The sequence below is a fragment of the Podarcis melisellensis genome, assembly GCF_964234715.1.
Source record: "Podarcis melisellensis genome assembly, chromosome: 3".
In the NCBI taxonomy this organism is placed as follows: domain Eukaryota; kingdom Metazoa; phylum Chordata; class Lepidosauria; order Squamata; family Lacertidae; genus Podarcis; species Podarcis melisellensis.
In genome coordinates, this window is record NC_138530.1 from 91,247,597 (window position 1) to 91,265,942 (window position 18,346).

Below are 18,346 nucleotides of genomic sequence, written 5' to 3' on the forward strand. Positions count from 1 at the left end.
TAGTGTTTTGCCTTTCTGCATGATTTGCGTCTTTGCAATGCAAATCATTCAAATATTGAGCCTCCAGCTTTCCATATCAGGAATTCTGTGATGGTCTGGTGTACCATTCTACTTGTGTGCTAGAGTGTATATTTACAATAGGTTGGCACAGGATACACCTGGAGAGGAAGTGGTTTTATTTTACAAAACCCCACATTGCAGCTGTTAATCATTGCCCTAATGCAACATGTACTTAGGCAGGCATAGGCAACCTCGGCCCTCCAGATGTTTTGGGACTACAATTCCCATCATCCCTGGCCACTGGTCCCTTCATGGATCACTGCCTTGCCGTGGCGAAGGGGCTTGAAGAACTCAGAGAAGCTATGAACTATGCCGAGCAGGGCACCCAAGATGAACAGGTCATAGTGGAGAGTTTTGACCAAACGTGATCCACCTGGAGGAGGAACCGGCAAGCCACTCCAGTATCCCTGCCAAGAAAACTCCATGGACAAAGACAACAGGCATATAAAAGATATGACGCTGGAAGATGAGCCCCTCAGGTCGGAAGGCGTCCAACATGCTACTGGGGAAGAGCGGAGGGCAAGTACAAGTAGATCCAGAGCTGATGAAGCGGCTGGGCCAAAGCCGAAAGGACGCTCAGTTGCGGATATGCCTGGAAGCGAAAGGAAAGTCCAATGCTGTAAAGAAAAATATTGCATAGGAACCTGGAATGTAAGAACCATGAACCTGGGTAAGTTGGAGGTGGTCAAAAATGAGATGGCAAGAATAAATATTGACATCCTGGGCATCAGTGAACTAAAATGGACGGGAATGGGTGAATTCAGTTCGGATGACCATCATATCTACTACTGTGGGCAAGAAACCCGTAAAAGAAATGGAGTGGCCCTCATAGTCAACAAAAGAGTGGTGAAAGCTGTACTGGGATGCAATCTCAAAAATGATAGAATGATCTCGATACGAATCCAAGGCAGACCTTTTAACATCACAGTAATCCAAGTTTATGCACCAACTACTTGTGCTGAAGAAACTGAAATTGACCAGTTCTATGAAGACTTACAAGACCTTATAGAAGTGACACCAAAGAAGGATGTTCTTCTCATTATAGGGGATTGGAATGCTAAAGTAGGGAGTCAAGAGATAAAAGGAACAACTGGCAAGTTTGGCCTTGGAGATCAAAACGAAGCAGGGCAAAGGCTAATAGAGTTCTGTCAAGAGAACAAGCTGTTCATCACAAACACGCTTTTCCAACAACACAAGAGACGACTCTACACATGGACATCACCAGATGGGCAGCATCGAAATCAGATTGATTATATTCTCTGCAGCCAAAGATGGAGAAGCTCTATACAGTCAGCAAAAACAAGACCTGGAGCTGACTGTGGCTCAGATCATCAGCTTCTTATAGCGAAATTCAAGCTTAAACTGAAGAAAGTAGGAAAAACCACTGGGCCGGTAAGATACAATCTAAGTCAAATCCCTTATGAATACACAGTGGAAGTGAGGAACAGGTTTAAGGATTTAGATTTGGTGGACAGAATGCCTGAAGAACTATGGATGGAGGCTCGTAACATTATACAGGAGGCAGCAACGAAAACCATCCCAATGAAAAGGAAATGCAAGAAAGCAAAGTGGCTGTCCAATGAGGCCTTACAAATAGCGGGGGAGAGAAGGCAAGCAAAATGCGAGGTAGATGGTGAAAGATACAGGAAATTGAATGCAGATTTCCAAAGAATAGCAAGGAGAGACAAGAAGACCTTCTTAAACGAGCAATGCAAAGAAATAGAGGAAAGCAATAGAATGGGAAGAACCAGAGATCTGTTGAAGAAAATTGGAGATATGAAAGGAACATTTCGTACAAAGATTTCCATAATAAAGGACAAAAGTGGAAAGGACCTAACAGAAGCAGAAGACATCAAGAAGAGGTGGCAAGAATACACAGAGGAATTATACCAGAAAGAAATGGATGTCTCGTATACCCCAGGTAGTGTGGTTGCTGACCTTGAGCCAGACATCCTGGAAAGTGAAGTCAAATGGGCCTTAGAAAGCACTGCAAATAACAAGGCCAGTGGAAGTGATGGTATTCCAGCTGAACTATTTAAAATTTTAAAAGATGATGCTGTTAAGGTGCTACACTCAATATGCCAGCAAGTTTGGAAAACTCAGCAGTGGCCAGAAGATTGGAGATCAGTCTACATCCCAATCCCAAAGAAGGGCAGTGCCAAAGAATGCTCCAACTACCGCACAATTGCACTCATTTCACACGCTAGCAAGGTTATGCTTAAAATTCTACAAGGAAGGCTCAAGCAGTATGTGGACCGAGAACTCCCAGAAGTGCAAGCTGGATTTAGAAGAGGCAGAGGAACCAGAGACCAAATTGCAAACATGCGCTGGATTATGGAGAAAGCTAGAGAGTTCCAGAAAGACATCTATTTCTGCTTCATTGACTATGCAAAAGCCTTTGACTGTGTCGACCACGGCAAACTATGGCAAGTTCTTAAAGAAATGGGAGTGCCAGATCACCTCATCTGTCTCCTGAGAAATCTCTATGTGGGACAAGAAGCTACAGTTAGAACTGGATATGGAACAACTGATTGGTTCAAAATTGGGAAAGGTGTACGACAAGGCTGTATTTTGTCTCCCTGCTTATTTAACTTATATGCAGAATTCATCATGCGAAAGGCTGGGCTGGATGAATCCCTAGCCGGAATCAAGATTGCCGGAAGAAATATCAACAACCTCAGATATGCAGATGACACAACCTTGATGGTAGAAAGTGAGGAGGAATTAAAGAACCTTTTAATGAGGGTGAAAGAGGAGAGCGCAAAATATGGTCTGAAGCTCAACATCAAAAAAACGAAGATCATGGCCACTGGTCCCATCACCTCCTGGCAAATAGAAGGGGAAGAAATGGAGGTAGTGAGTGATTTTACTTTCTTGGGCTCAGTGATCACTGCAGATGGTGACAGCAGCCACGAAATTAAAAGACGCCTGCTTCTTGGGAGAAGGGCAATGACAGGCCTAGACAGCATCTTGAGAAGTAGAGACATCACCTTGCCAACAAAGGTTCGTATAGTTAAAACTATGGTTTTCCCAGTAGTGATGTATGGAAGTGAGAGCTGGACCATAAAGAAGGCTGATCGCCGAAGAATTGATGCTTTTGAATTATGGTGCTGGAGGAGACTCTTGAGAGTCCCATGGACTGCAAGAAGATCAAACCTCTCCATACTGAAGGAAATCAACCCCGAGTGCTCACTGGAAGGACAGATTGTGAAGCTGAGGCTCCAGTACTTTGGCCACCTCATGAGAAGAGAAGACTCCCTGGAGAAGACCCTGATGTTGGGAAAGATGGAGGGCACAAGGAGAAGGGGACGGCAGAGGACGAGATGGTTGGATAGTGTTTTCAAGGTTACCAGCATGAGTTTGACCAAACTGCGGGAGGCAGTGGAGGACAGAGGTGCCTGGCGTTCTCTGGTCCATGGGGTCACGAAGAGTCGGACACGACTAAACGACTAAACAACAACAACAACAAGGCAACCTCGGCCCTCCAGATGTTTTGGGACTACAATTCCCATCATCCCTGGCCACTGGTCCTGTTAGCTAGGGATCATGGGAGTTGTGGTCCCAAAACATCTGGAGGACCGAGGTTGCCTATGCCTGTACTTAGGTCTTTAATTGGAGGCCATTTGTGCCTGTGAAACGGGGATTCTTCTTTTTCTCCTTCTCCTTCCAAATAATCTATTTTCTCTTAGAAAGCAGGAGTAAATTTATCACCAAGAGCCTGATCTGTTCCACACACCCATGGGTGCACAGAAGCCTCTAATGTGCACAGGTTTTCTCACATGGAAAAATTAACACAGGGGATGAGTAGTAATGTGGGAATCCCATGGATACAGAAGAACTTATGGAAGGCTGTGTAAAGGACAAAGCAGGGAACTAGATTGTTGCCCAAGCCTGTGTATGCAACAAAGGGGCAGCAGATATTTGTGTATGTGTATATATATATATATATATATATGCAGGTTTTGGTGTCCTCGGGTGTCTTCCCGTGTAAAAGTTGGGGTGTCTAGGCGACGTTTCGACGAGGTCTCACTCGTCATCTTCAGGCTGGTGCTTTCGGCTTCTTGTTACTGGAACAGAGCCTGTTCCAGTAACAAGAAGCCGAAAGCACCAGCCTGAAGATGACGAGTGAGACCTCGTCGAAACGTCGCCTAGACACCCCAACTTTTACACGGGAAGACACCCGAGGACACCAAAACCTGCATTCCTGTACCCGTGAAAATCTACGAAAGCATATATATATATATATATATATATTTGCTTTCGTAGATTTTCACGGGTACAGGAATGCAGGTTTTGGTGTCCTCGGGTGTCTTCCCGTGTAAAAGTTGGGGTGTCTAGGCGACGTTTCGACGAGGTCTCACTCGTCATCTTCAGGCTGGTGCTTTCGGCTTCTTGTTACTGTAACTGTTCCAGTAACAAGAAGCCGAAAGCACCAGCCTGAAGATGACGAGTGAGACCTCGTCGAAACGTCGCCTAGACACCCCAACTTTTACACGGGAAGACACCCGAGGACACCAAAACCTGCATATATATATATATATATATATATATATATAGTGGGCAAATAGAGCACCTCATCAATTTGTTGTGCTAGAGATGTTATAACAAGGGCTGTGCTGAGTTTTCATGTGAAAATCACCTCAGCATAATAGATTTGGGAGTAGGGTTTTTTAAAGCTCTGTATCCACCCAAATTCTTTCTGCGCACCTGTCAGAGCTGCCCAAGGTCCCAGCTCACAGAGGACCAACGCCAGTTCTTGTTATTATACAAAAGTCTTTATTAAGGTTCAGTTTCGATTCCAAAGCCGCGGCGCGCAGCTCTACGTCTCAATGCTAGACCGCTGAAGCTCCGTCTGAATCTCCTCCCCCCAGACACCAGTTCAAGACCCTAGCCTTGCTCCACCTCCTCCTTTGCTCCTTTCTCCTCTGGGTCCTCCTGCCCGCTGGGGTGCTGCCCTTTCTGGACTCTTCTGATGCTGAGTCCGTGGATTCTTCCCCCTCCCTCCGGCGTGCTTTAGGACCTGGCTCCCAGTCTGCGCTCCCGGCTGTCCCGCGCGCCTGTGCATTTGAACTTGGCGCGCGCGCCCAGCCGGTAACCTTCCTCCTGACCGTTACGCTGCTCCTTTCACTGTTTCCACCTTCGGGGGGGCTAGCTGGCTCTGACTTCCCCTCTGTTCCCTCACTCAGTGATAGGGGCGTGGTCAGTCCTGACTCATCTTCTCTTTCCCCTGAAGGGGAAGCCGGCCCTGACACGTGGGACCCTTCCCCCCCGCTACGCTCCGGTGGGGAAGCTGGTCCTGATCTCCAGCTGCTGCTTTGGGAGTCACCGCTGGTCCCTTGCTTCTGGTGTGTCCCCCCCGGGACCCCCCTTGCTCTGGCTATAGGTGCCCCCTTCTGGGGATCTTCCGAATCACTGGACAGACTCATGGAATCTCTTGTCCCACTGTCATCCTCACCTACACTGCCTTCGGATTGTTCCCCTTCGCTCTCCACTTCCTCCTTCCCCTGTGCCTCTGCTCCTGAACCCCTGACAGCACCTATTCACAGACTGATCTGATTTATCTCCCACTTTTTACCTTAATCGCGGATACGCCATATTATTTGAAAGCTCAGAATTCACCAATTTCAAGGGGTGGGGGAAATATGCCACAGCCCAACCCACCTTTCCCTGTAGATGTTGAGGTTTTGCAGTATGTAGTACCAATAGATATGATCTCTTGAGGGGAAACTTAATAGAGTAAGGGATATGGAAAATGGAGACAGTAACAATCATTGCAAGACTAGAAGGCGACAGGAGTTTAAAAGTTAAATTATCCTACAGAAAATCTATACCAGGAAACTAAGCAAGAGAGGCAGAAGGTCTAAAAAATGTGGCACCTGACAGGTTGTCAATAAGGCCATAAGTATCTCAAGGTCAGACTGCTGAGTATTTACTTATGCCAGACTTTAAAATATTTAGCATTTCCAGAGGCTGCAGAAGATAAGATATGACACCATTGACATCTCTAATGGACATCCAGGGTTATGCAACACTACAATGTATCCTGTTTTTTGGACTGGAATGACTCCATAAATAGTGGGGGGAGGCTTTCATCCACACTTTTGTCCCTCTTGCCTCATACAATGGGGGTAACTGAATCCCATGCTTAGTGATATTCTGACAGGGAGAACTGTTATATGCAGCTGTTGCTGATACCCTAGTCAAAGTAGCTCAAGGTTAGGAGACACTGCTAAACTAGTATTTTGATAACATGGGACTGTGCAAAATTTGGCATGCATTGAATTGCCAAAGCTCTGTATTGCCAAAGGAACTAAGAGGCAAAAGCTGTGAACCCATCCAGCCAAAAAAAGGTACTAGACCAGGAAAATGGTGAGTGTTTGTGTGTCACATGGCTTGAAGAAGAAGCACTAACAGAGGTGAATGTAGGCAGCAAGTGCCAAATTTGCCACTCCCTGAGATGCATATGGGTCCCTAGACAATAAAGAAAGAAACTCCTATCAACTCCTATCAAAGGAGTTGAGCAATTAGTATGCCAGGGTGCTAATGCATATTTAGTAGTGCTTAAGCAGCCGATCATGCTGATCACTTCAATGCTGTGTTCAATATGGAAACCAATGAGACATGTCTGCTCTATGCAAACAGAATTGTAGCACTAGAGAAGCCAAATGCTGTTCTCTGGGCGGCCTGGAAGTAGACATAGCAAGAGAGGTTTTCTTTTATTCAGATCCTGTAATTTTTCCCAGGGATCATTCTGCCTTACATTCTGATAGAGGGAGCACAACAGTGAGGAAAGGTGATACAGATTTAAAACTACAATGGAATCGGGAGGCATATATGTGTTTCCTTACTCTTATCAGTGCTATTTTTCTAGGAAAGAAAGATGCCAGAACTCACCAGGAACATCTCCCTCGTTCTCTTAGAATGCCAATGGCGCTCACCTGAGTGGTGCCAGAACTGAGTTTCCGGCAAGTTCCAGCTAAAAATACTCCGAAACGAAAACACAGCCCATTTCCCTCAGACTGGCTGAGACTGCTCAACTAATGATAAGTCCAAGAGCACCCACATTTTTCCAGTTCATAGATCCTTACCCACTTGTTATTCATAGAATAGTTGTTCAGTCTTTGTCACGTACATTAGAGTGATAACACAAATGCTAAGTAGATTTTTGCTGGCAACCCAGTGGCATTTAAGATACCAGCCATGTTACTTTTTTAAAAAAAGAATCACACATTACGCGGCTAATGAAAATTATAGAGTAGGAGACTTTTCCTTTAAAAGTATTTTAAACTGTCAAGCTGCTGTCACACTCCAGTGCCGAAAAGTGCATCAGATGCTAAACACAATTAATTATTCAATAAAAGCAGAACTCTGACAAAAGGTTACGTTTTTAAAAGGCAACCAAAATGAGTAATAAATAAGGGTTATATGGCACTTCTGATCTTTAAAGATTGCACAAACAAAAACTAATTAAGACTAAGCAGGATTTAAATGTTGCTGTGCCCTGATAGCAGGCTGGGCATGATCTGCTGTGGCGCAGTAAGTGGACATAAGAAACTCCCTCAGCTTGGCCAGGGATTTTCCTGCTGGCAAGTCAGGATATCTAAGCTGGGGGGGGGGGGAGTATCAGTCCACATTCCTTCCTGGACAACCTTCTGAGAGCCACACAATTTGTTAATGCCTGAGTGACAACTCTTGGGGTTCATTTTCTTCGTCCCAGCAGAGTTCCTCAGAAAGTCTTCCTGTGTCTTCACAGCAACTGCAGTCTAGCCCTCTCTTGGTGAACTCCCGTGACATGAATAACCACCTCAACCATCCAGTTCTTCTCTTAAAGTCTTTATTATTTACATTACAGGTTGTACGGCACTGCTGGCCTACATATAAAATAAGAAACAGAACTATTTACGGATCTCTACTCCCTTCAGCGGCCCGGCCAGAGAGACAGGCTCTCAGATATTCTTCCACATATTCTGGCAGCCACACTGACTGCCTCACTCTCCACCACATGCCATGATAAAGACACTTGCCACTGGAGAGAAGTCTTGTTGCCAAGCGGACATTTTAGATATGCTTCAAGGATGTGCTTGATTCAAGTTCATTTTGGCAATACACCAACACGCCTGTGGTAGGTGGGATGTGAGGCAAAAGTGAATGGAGGATGACATGGGACTCTTTACCTTTGCATTGGTAACATGGTTATATTCAAGCCACAGTGAAGGAGGATGTTTCTATACATAGAAAGTCTTCTCTGTGCTCTTCGCAGGCATCTCAAAGGCACATTCCAGCTAGACAAAAGCTTTCGGTGAGGGTGCGGCATCTGGGAATGGAAGTTGTGTGGCCTGGCAGAGTCCCAAAGGCCAAATAGGTCTGGATTTTTGACCCTCAGGCCTGAAGTTCCCCACCCCTGGCCTTAGCCTTTGAAGATAGGAACACATTTAGCATGGCAGTCAGTCTAGCCTTGAGTTTTCAAGCTCAAATGGTTGTGAAATGTCAGGAGAGGAAGAAACTTGGTGGAACTGAAAGGCTTGGAAAGGGGCCTCAAAAGTCTAGATGGGCCACTGTGACTTCAGAGTCAATTGCATCTTTTCAGGCATGGAAAAAATGAGGCAAACATGGCAAAGTCTCTCACAGTGAAGGCATCAGAAAATAAATGGGCAGGGAACAGAAGAGGCAAAGTATATTATTAGGTGGACAAGCTGTGTCCCACATGTTAAGATGTCTGAATGAAAAATAACAGTATATGTTAATGACAGAAGTCCAGCAATGAGGGAGTCTGGGGGGTTGAGCTGCTTGTTTGGGGAGAATGTGTCTCCCACCCCCCTCCGGCACCTCCCATGGTCTCTCAGCTGCATGTTTACTTAGCATGTCTTTCAGACTCATGGGGATACCTTTCAAAACTGACAGAAAAGACCTGTTGGGCGCACATTTGGAAATGCAAAAGCACTCTCTCATCATGTGTGAAAGGCCCCTGAGATGAACAACAATTCATAAGCGCTACCAAAGGAGAGGGGGAAATGATAAAAGGAGTGAGAGACCTTGGGAGAAGGAGGTGAAAGCAAACATCAATTATGATTTATGGTACTTTTGACTGTACCTAAGATATGGCATGTATATGTCTACATTTTCATTGTGAGCTAGAATTCTTCAGTTTAAAGGTTATGTTCTAATTTCATTTAAGCCATTGCATTTCCTGTCCTTTTTCCATTTGTAAACAGGTAAGAAGAACATGTGTTGTCTTTTTCCATCACCCTCTCTTCTTTGAAAAGTTTTGCTTTACAACAGTGCACCATTCCCATTAAACAGACGCCAAGGACATGTGAAAGAAACTGCTGAGAGAAATTGCTGTTCACCATGAAATCCTTACTGCTGCTCACAGGCTAGAATCTTCAAATTGGCCTTCACATTTTGCTTTACCAAATTTTGGAGACAACTCCAGTCCCTGACCTTGTGATTTTTGCTCAGTGTGTGGAGAGTTGCATCACCAGCCGTGGACTCCAAATGAGAGTGAAAAGCAACACACAACACACTTCATTTGAGAATCTGTACCAGTGTTTGTGACTGCTTTCACGAACATGCCATCCTTCCCCCCACCCAGAGGAATATTTACGAATTTTGTCAAAACCCATCTCCCCCCTCCACTTCAATGTCTCATCCAGAGAGGAGCCTCCAAACATGGCCGGAGAATTAAATTTATGTGATATTTAGGTGTCAACCCTAGTATAAATAATTATATTTTCTGTGTACAGACCTAACACCCTTTATTAATTAATTTTATTCATATCCCACCCTACCTCCAAAGATTTTGAGGCAGGGGATATATTAACCCCCCCCCCAATATTATCTTCACAACTAAGCTGTCAGGTAGCATGGACCAAGAGGGCCAGCCAATCAGCTTCGTAGCTGAGCAAGGATCTGAACCACAATTGGCCCAAATGAGACGGACACTCATTAGAGCCACACCACATTGGCTGACAGCGCACCATTATTGCAAATAGGAGCCTCCTCCCTTATGCAAATAGTAGCAGGGATTAGTAAAGTAAATCACACATCTAAGTCCAATAGCTCTTGCAAGGTGGTTGTAAGGGGGGGGGGATGCTTATCTGAGCTGTTAGTAGGAAGCACAGAATATGAATGTAACAATAGCACAACAGCTACGGCCATTCCTGGACCAGGAAAGCTTAGCCACAGCAGTTTGTACGTTTATCATTTTAAGATTGGATTGCTACAAGGCAGTGAACTCCTGCACTTCAAAATGTACTGGGGGAGAAGGGGAGCAAGCTTCCCTTCATTCACATATATGTTGCTGGGTCCTACTGCTTTCTGCTTGTCGGAGGACGAAGTGTGATGTAGGGAGTCGGCTCTATGCATGTGAGCTCTAAATATGAGTTAGAACCTGGGTGGTGCAGGTCTTCTCCTTCAGTGCATGGTGCACACCAGGGCAATGAAGGGAGCGGTGCAAGCAGGACAAGTGCCCTCCCCACCATGTGATTCTATTCATGTGAGGGACTGAACATGTGAAGGGCTTTGATCAACAGTCCATGCAGAAAGGGATGTTCTCCAACTGCTACTGCCCCACTACGAGAACTTGTATTGGTTTCTTCAACATTCCTCGTTTCTGAAGTTCTTGAATTCCACTTTGGGACAAATTTGATGCCACCTCTACATCCGCACTTGGATCAGGCACACGCATGTTGTCCCCGTAGGTGAAAACGCTGCCGTTTCTCCCTGGTGATTCTGATAGAAGGAGTCTAGATGAAAACACCAAAAAGGAAGACTTTGATCTGAAGCTTTTGTTCTGTTCTTGGTGGTCCCTGCAAATCTATATTTACAACTTCAGAGACATCTAAGCAGGCAAACATCTGTTTAGCAATTAACACGCTCACCTCCAAGATTCCGTCATTTACATTTCACTACATGGAAGGTTGTGAAAAGAGAATCGAAGGCAAGTTATAATAAGCCAGAATCCTAAGTGTTCACTGTGATGGCTTTGGACTGTGCATTGTGGGATGTAATCCACTGGGAGCAGTCAAATATAACATTCCTTGTTTTGCTAGAGTGGAAATGCAAGGGAATGTTTGGTCCAGCCAGTTGAAACTTCCTGTTCCTCCTGTCCTGGAGCATCCTTCCTTGCATGTGACTAGTGTTGTTTTCTGCTGCTCCAGAGAAGCGGACACGGAGCAATGGATCCAAACTACAAGAAAGAAGATTCCACCTAAACATTAGGAAGAACTTCCTGACAGTAAGAGCTGTTCGACAGTGGAATTTGCTGCCAAGGAGTGTGGTGGAGTCTCCTTCTTTGGAGGTCTTTAAGCAGAGGCTTGACAACCATGTGTCAGGAGTGCTCTGATGGTGTTTCCTGCTTGGCAGGGGGTTGGACTCGATGGCCCTTGTGGTCTCTTCCAACTCTATGATTCTATGATTCTAGTGTGTGGGCATGACCTTTCCAGACCTGGTAAAAGGACAAGGCAGGCTGCCACTCTCTCTCTTTTCCATCTTCTTTTCGTCCTGCAAACTTCCTGAAATGAATGGCTGGCTGCCAGCCAAGCTGTCCCTCAAGTCATCTCCCTTATGAGGTAAACCTGTTAGTATAAGTTTGTAACTTTAAGCCTTAAGCTTGCCTTCAGGGATCACACTGTGCTCTGCCTGATTGTGAGTAAACTTTCTTTTTATTGCTTATGAATAAGACTGTGGTGTCTTTATTATTTTAGGAGGGATTCAAGGCATCTTACCAGGAATATATTAGAACACATTTCAATCTGGACAAGCCAGATTGAATTGTGTATTGTCTTAAGAAATTCACATGACTTTGCAACTAGTTTCCTCTGTGTAAAGGGGAATGCACTCTGCTAAGTAAAAGGAACTTGCTAGCGCAAGTTAGGAAGGATATTCATAAACAATATATCCTCTCCTGCTACGCTGAACATTCCCACATGCATAGACTATGAAATGTAGGCCACTTTTACATTTAAAGCAATAGGATACCACTCTAAACAGCCATGGCTTTCCCCAGAGGATTCTGTGAGTGGTAGTTTGTTGAGGGTGCTGAGAGTGGTTCTCCTCACATTGCTACAACTCCCAGAGTTTTCTGTGCAGAGGGATTGATTGTTAAGCCACTCGGGGAATTGTAACTACGGGAGAGGAATAGGGATCTGCTAACAAATCTCAGCATCCTTAACAAACCACAGCTCCCAGCATTCTTTGGGGGAAGCCATGGACTGTACAAAGTTGTATCATCGTGCTTTAAATATATGGTGTGAAAGTGACCTTGAGAAGGTTGGGATCCTAAGTTACTCCTCAGCTACTCACCCATCCTCCAATTTCAGCCGCAAACCCACATCATATCCCACACATTCCCCACAAGTTCCCTGTCCCAGGAACAGCTTATGGGGAGTGGGGTCACTGACTGATGGGAAAGGCTCATTCCATGAATGTACCTCTCTGTTCCAAGAAAGAAAGTTAGAATGCAAGCCATTTTGCTCCATTGGATTCAGGACCGAAGCCTGTAGCACTTCCGTCTCCAAGATTTAACATGGCATAAAGAATCTCATCCATCAGCACAAGCGCAACTGCTACAACTAATTCATCAATAAAAGGATGTTACAGTTGTTCAGCTGTTAAATTATGATCCTTTTTGAATAGTTCTAAAAGCCTGTGGGATTCAGGCACACACTTTCCTCTGGTGTTTATTTTTTAATTCCTAATGCACACGAAGGAAATGAGTTATAGTGATGAATTTCTGTTTTGTGATTATTAGTTTTTTAGATTAAACTTTTTATCTTGCCGGCTGGAGCGAAATAAATGTAATTTGCATGCAGAGCACTTTTCCTTTTCTCATTAAATGCATACAGTTTAGAATTTTCAATCCAACCTCAACTCCAGTGGCCAGAGAGAGAGAGAGAAAGACAGAAAATGCCATCTAATGATCAAGTACTGTGGAGCAATTAATAGCATGCATCCTTCCTTTCAAGTCCAGCAGCAGGGAAAGAATCCCTGTTGCTGTCATCATTCCTGTTTCACACATATTTGCAACAATATCCAAAACAAAGGATAAACACAAAGTTCACACTTAGCAGATTTTGTAAAGGCCCATTTGAATTGTCCCCACAATGAGGGCAACACTGGGCATTATTGACTAGTTTCTGTAGGAGGCTCTCTCTATTTGACTCAATTTCATTGAGAAATGGCCAATCCACCTGATCAGGATAAGCATAAGAATCTGAGAAGGCCCAGGAAGATCAGGTGCCAATGGCCCATCTGATCCAGTCTCCTGTTCTCACAGTAGCCAACCAGATGCCTGTGGGAAGCCTGTAAGCAGGAGCTGAGCACAAGAGCCCTCTTGCCTCCAGTAGCTTCCAACAACTGGTACTGTATTCAGAAGCATTACTCCCTCCAGTTGTGAAGGCAAAGCAAAGCCATCATGACTAGTAGCCATTTCTAGCCTTCTCCTCTTGGTGAATTTGTCCAACTCTCTTATAAAGTCATCCAAGTGAGTGGGCACATCCCCACCTTCCAATTTATCGAAGGGGGTGTGAATGTGGTGGATCCGCACTAAAGTGAGGTGGTGCTCAGGGAAATCAAGGCAATAATGGGGCAAAATGTTTTTAAATGTCTGGAGTTGGCATTACTTAAACTTTATTTGGGGTGTCATACAGACCAGCATTTTACAGGATCTTGATAGTCCCATGGACTGCAAGAAGATCAAACCCATCCATTCTTAAGGAAATCAGCCCTGAGTGCTCACTGGAAGGACAGATCCTGAAGCTGAGGCTCCAAGACTTTGGCCACCTCATGAGAAGAGAAGACTCCCTGGAAAAGACCCTGATGTTGGGAAAGATGGAAGGCACAAGGAGAAGGGGACGACAGAGGACGAGATGGTTGGATAGTGTTCTCGAAGCTGCCAGCATGAGTTTGACCAAACTGTGGGAGGCAGTGGAAGACATGAGTGCCTGGCATGCTCTGGTCCACGGGGTCACAAAGAGTCAGACACGACTAAATGACTAAACAACGACAGACCAGCATTTATAAACACCTTAATGGGCAACGATGGCTAGCAGCAGGACTAGCGATACCCTGATATTGGAAATTTTTGGAGGGTGCCATGCTGACTTCATGGCACAAGAAAGTTTTGTGATTAGTGTTAACAGAGAAGATAGTCAATAAATTAAAAAAGCAAAGGGAATGAAAACAAAACATACATTTTTCATAGACTGGTACCTCTTTATTATGTACACAGCAGCACAGGAGAGGGTGGGACCCCTACATATTGTAGGTTTTTAAAAAAACAAAAACAAACCCAAAACATAATTTTTTAAAGGGAAATAATATTTTGGGGGGATCAAATCTTCCAAAAAGCCTTTCCTTCCTCTCTTGATTGCTTTCTTAAGCAGCTCATCTAAATTCAGATGCGAAACAAAGGTTTGAGACCAAATTGAGGCTTTCCGAAACAAAACCACCGCACATCCTTTATAGTGGCATGATATATAATCATTTCCGCACCCCCAGCATTACGTGACCACACGACACTGTTCTCCTTTATTTTTAGGAGATCTATGAGATCAGAACTAATTCACATTTTCCATTCTTCAGAATAATTCTTTTTCAGCCCAGGCTTCATCCGAATACCATGCAGAGCCAAGTAATGAGAAACTGTCTCAGATCTCACAGCTATATTATGTTTAAAGAGCAAATTCCAGGAAAATGCAAAACTGGGAACAGCAGATGCAAAACTGATGCAGGTGAGGGTGGCGATTCTCTCCTCCGTTCCCAGAAAAACATGGACGAATTGGGATGTCTACATTCTCCCCTGTTCCACTAAGCTGTCCCCTGCTGAAATTGTACTGACACATTAGACAGTTTAGCATTAACTTCTGCAGAGAGCCACCTCGCTGCTTAACTTTTCTCCTAGCCGCTTATCGCCCTTCAATGGTGCAATAATCAAATTTATTATTTTTACAGCTGCTGGAAAGTTCTCCTGTACGGGGGAAGCACACTGCAGGTGTGGGCACAAATCTCAACAGCTCTGCTCTGTTTCAAAATCCGCAGGTACATAGGGAATCTATTTTTTCTCGTCGGGTGGGATTGCTAGCTCAGTTTCCGTTGGGAAGTATTTCAGCCATGAAACCACAGCTGTGGTTTATTTAATAGCCACTGTTAAAAAGAGAGCTTTGCACATTTTCCTCCAAAACATTTGTCGATAACTTAATGGTGCTTCCACCCTTAACCAGTTTTTGCTCACAGCAGTGCTGATGGGCAGATGTACAAATGTATCTGATGAAGCATTTTTTTACTGCTTTCGCCGGAGAATTTCATCCTTCTCCTATCTGCATTCTGTAAGATAATATGCAGAATCCTCTTCTGTCTTTCTGCTGTTCAAAATGCAACACTCCTGTTTATGCATGTATTCATTGGGGTGGGAGACCCCATTGCACACTGAGATGTTTCCTCCTAACCCAGCTCCTGATATTTGCCTGTAAAGGTAAAGGGACCCCTGACCATTAGGTCCAGTCGTGGCCGACTCTGGGGTTGCGACTCTCATCTTGCTTTATTGGCCAAAGGAGCTGGCATACAGCTTCTGGGTCATCTGGCCAGCATGACTAAGCCGCTTCTGGCAAACCAGAGCAGTGCACGGAAACACTGTTTACCTTCCTGCCGGAGTGGTACCTATTTATCTACTTGTACTCTGATGTGCTTTCGAACTGCTAGGTTGGCAGGAGGAGGGACTGAGCAACGGGAGCTCACCCCGTCACAGGGATTCGAACCGCCGACCTTCTGATCGGCAAGTCATAGGCTCTGTGGTTTAACCCACAGTGCCACCCGCGTCTCTGATATTTACCTGTAGATGCAGCTAAAAGTGTTGTGTGAAAGCTAGTTCAGTGTATTGGTTAAAGTGTTGGACTAAGACCTCAGAGAGACCAGGGTTCAAATCCCTACTGTGCCATGAAACTCACTGGGTGATCTTGGGCCACTTACTCCCTTTCAGTGAGCGGCCCAGGGATTAAATGAGGCAGAACCATGTGTACCACCTTGAGCTCATTGGAGAAAAAGGTGGGATATAAATGCAATAAATAAATAAATACAGTGTAATAGAATAAATGTGTGCAGAAACTGCCTTTCCAACGTACTGTATATTCCTGTCTGGATGCAGAAGGTGCTGCTTCTAACCTTCTCCTTTCAGATCCAGCAGATGGGTCTGGACATATAAACCTCTACAGTTGTACCTCGGGTTACATACGCTTCAGGTTACAGACTCCGCTAACCCAGAAATATTACCTCGGGTTAAGAACTTTGCTTCAGGACGAGAACAGAAATCACGCAGCAGCGGCACGGCATCAGCAGGAGGCCCCATTAGCTAAAGTGGTGCTTCAGGTTAAGAACAGTTTCAGGTTAAGAACGGACCTGTGGAACGAATTAAGTACGTAACCAGAGGTACCACTGTATTTCGAATGCTGAGATTTGGGAAATCAGCTATTTGGGTAGACAAACAGAGGTTGGGGTCACTTTCCCCATCTCCCCAAACCACACCATTGGATTGGAGTGTGCGTGTTTAATCTAAGGGTAGCTAACATGGTGCCTACAGATTTTGCTGGACTCCAGTTCCCATCATCCCAAGCCAGCATGACCAATGATTGTTGGGTTCACCAGCTGCTCTTCTGCAGAACCTAGAACACTTAAGACCTCTCAGAAGTGGAGATGGGAAGCCATCCTCTTTTCGAAAGAGATGGCGCAACAGTGCGATGGTGGGGACCCCTGGCTTTGCATTTGGTTCACTGTGTTGGCTCTCTGCAGAATACTGATATGCCAAAACTGGACACGCAAGCAAGCAGGACTCATCTGACAGTAGATAATATCCCTTTATCTTGTAAGGCGGCGTGTGCATGCACACGGGAGACGGATTGCTTCCTTTCTACTCTAGATTCCTTTGATCGTATATCTTCTATCTGAATTGTGCATCTTTAGTCATTTATTTCAATACTTGCCTAGTGACAAGCGAGTGTAATAGGATTTATGGGAAGCTGCTACTTAGCCACCCTGTTTGTGTAAATCCCATTAATCGACATGCCAACCAGGATAACCAGTGGGTCAGATGATTGCTTGTAACCCTGCAATTATCTTCATCACTGCATGCATAAGGATGCTATAAATATTAATATGTGGGCATTTCCATCATGCATGCATAAACATCCCCTTTTCCCATAAAACCTTTGATGAGCATCTCCGCAGTCAAGGTGTTGTTGTTTTCCCAGACATGCCGCAGCGACACAGACACTGCTTTGTGGCAGAAGCGGTTGATGAAGCGGAGGCGGTGGAAGTTTTAGACTAGCTTCTTCCTTTTTAAAGAATTTAGAGAAAAAGTGACTGGCTCTGACATTTAAAGTAGCAACAATTTCTGCATTATCTTTGCGTAGTACAACATGCTTCTTTGATGTAGGAATACGTGAACTGAACTTTAAAGAGAGAACGAAAGCTTGAGAGGAGCCAACTAAAGCCAAGTTGCAGGTGCCCAGTTTTTTTCCACCAATTAAAGATTATCCTTAGTAGGGATGGGGAAGAAATTTGATTCTGTTGGCATTTAAAGGAGAACTACCTGATTCCACTTTCCAAAACAATGTGAGAATGAGAATACAGCCATTATATCAAATCTGCACTTCTCCAAATTTTGCAGCATAGTTCTAATGCGTGCAAAATGCATAGGTAAAGTAAAGTAAAGGACCATTAGGTCCAGTAGTGGCCGACTCTGGGGTTGCGGCGCTCATCTGACTCTATAGGCCGGGGAGCTGGCGTTTGTCCGCAGACAGCTTCTGGGTCATGTGGCCAGCATGACTAAGCCGCTTCTGGCAAACCAGAGCAGTGCACGGAAACGCTGTTTACCTTCCCGCCAGAGCGGTACCTATTTATCTACTTGCACTCTGAAGTGCTTTCGAACTGCTAGGTTGGCAGGAGCAGGGACCGAGGAACGGGAGCTCACCCCGTCGCAGGGATTCGAACCACTGGCTTTCTGATCGGCAAGTCCTTGGCTCTGTGGTTTAACCCACAGCACTACATGGGGTTAAAATGTACTAAAAAATCGTATATAGAAAATGGCATTTTAAAATGCATAGCTTCAGCAAAAAATAAAAAACCTCTTTGCAAATATATGTATATTAGGTGAAACTGCATAAAAGCGTGATCGTAATAAGAGAAATAAGCATTTTCTTTTAAATAATAATAATCTCAAACCTAAGACCCAAACCTTAGGATGAAGGGCAGTTAATAGATAAAAACAGCAGCAACAACAACAACATCGTCTCCC

The 18,346-nt window shown here is 44.7% G+C and overlaps 1 protein-coding gene across 1 annotated transcript in view; it reads left to right on the top strand.

The window, feature by feature from the left end:
- Positions 1-526: 526 nt before the first annotated feature.
- LOC309367141 (craniofacial development protein 2-like) overlaps positions 527-18,346 on the top strand; it is a 476,702-nt gene continuing 458,882 nt past the window's right edge. The window contains exon 1 of the mRNA XM_081906495.1: positions 527-1,686. Within this exon, the coding sequence (XP_081762621.1) occupies positions 649-1,686 (1,038 nt within the window). The 5' untranslated portion in view covers positions 527-648. The remainder of the gene's footprint in view (positions 1,687-18,346) is intronic.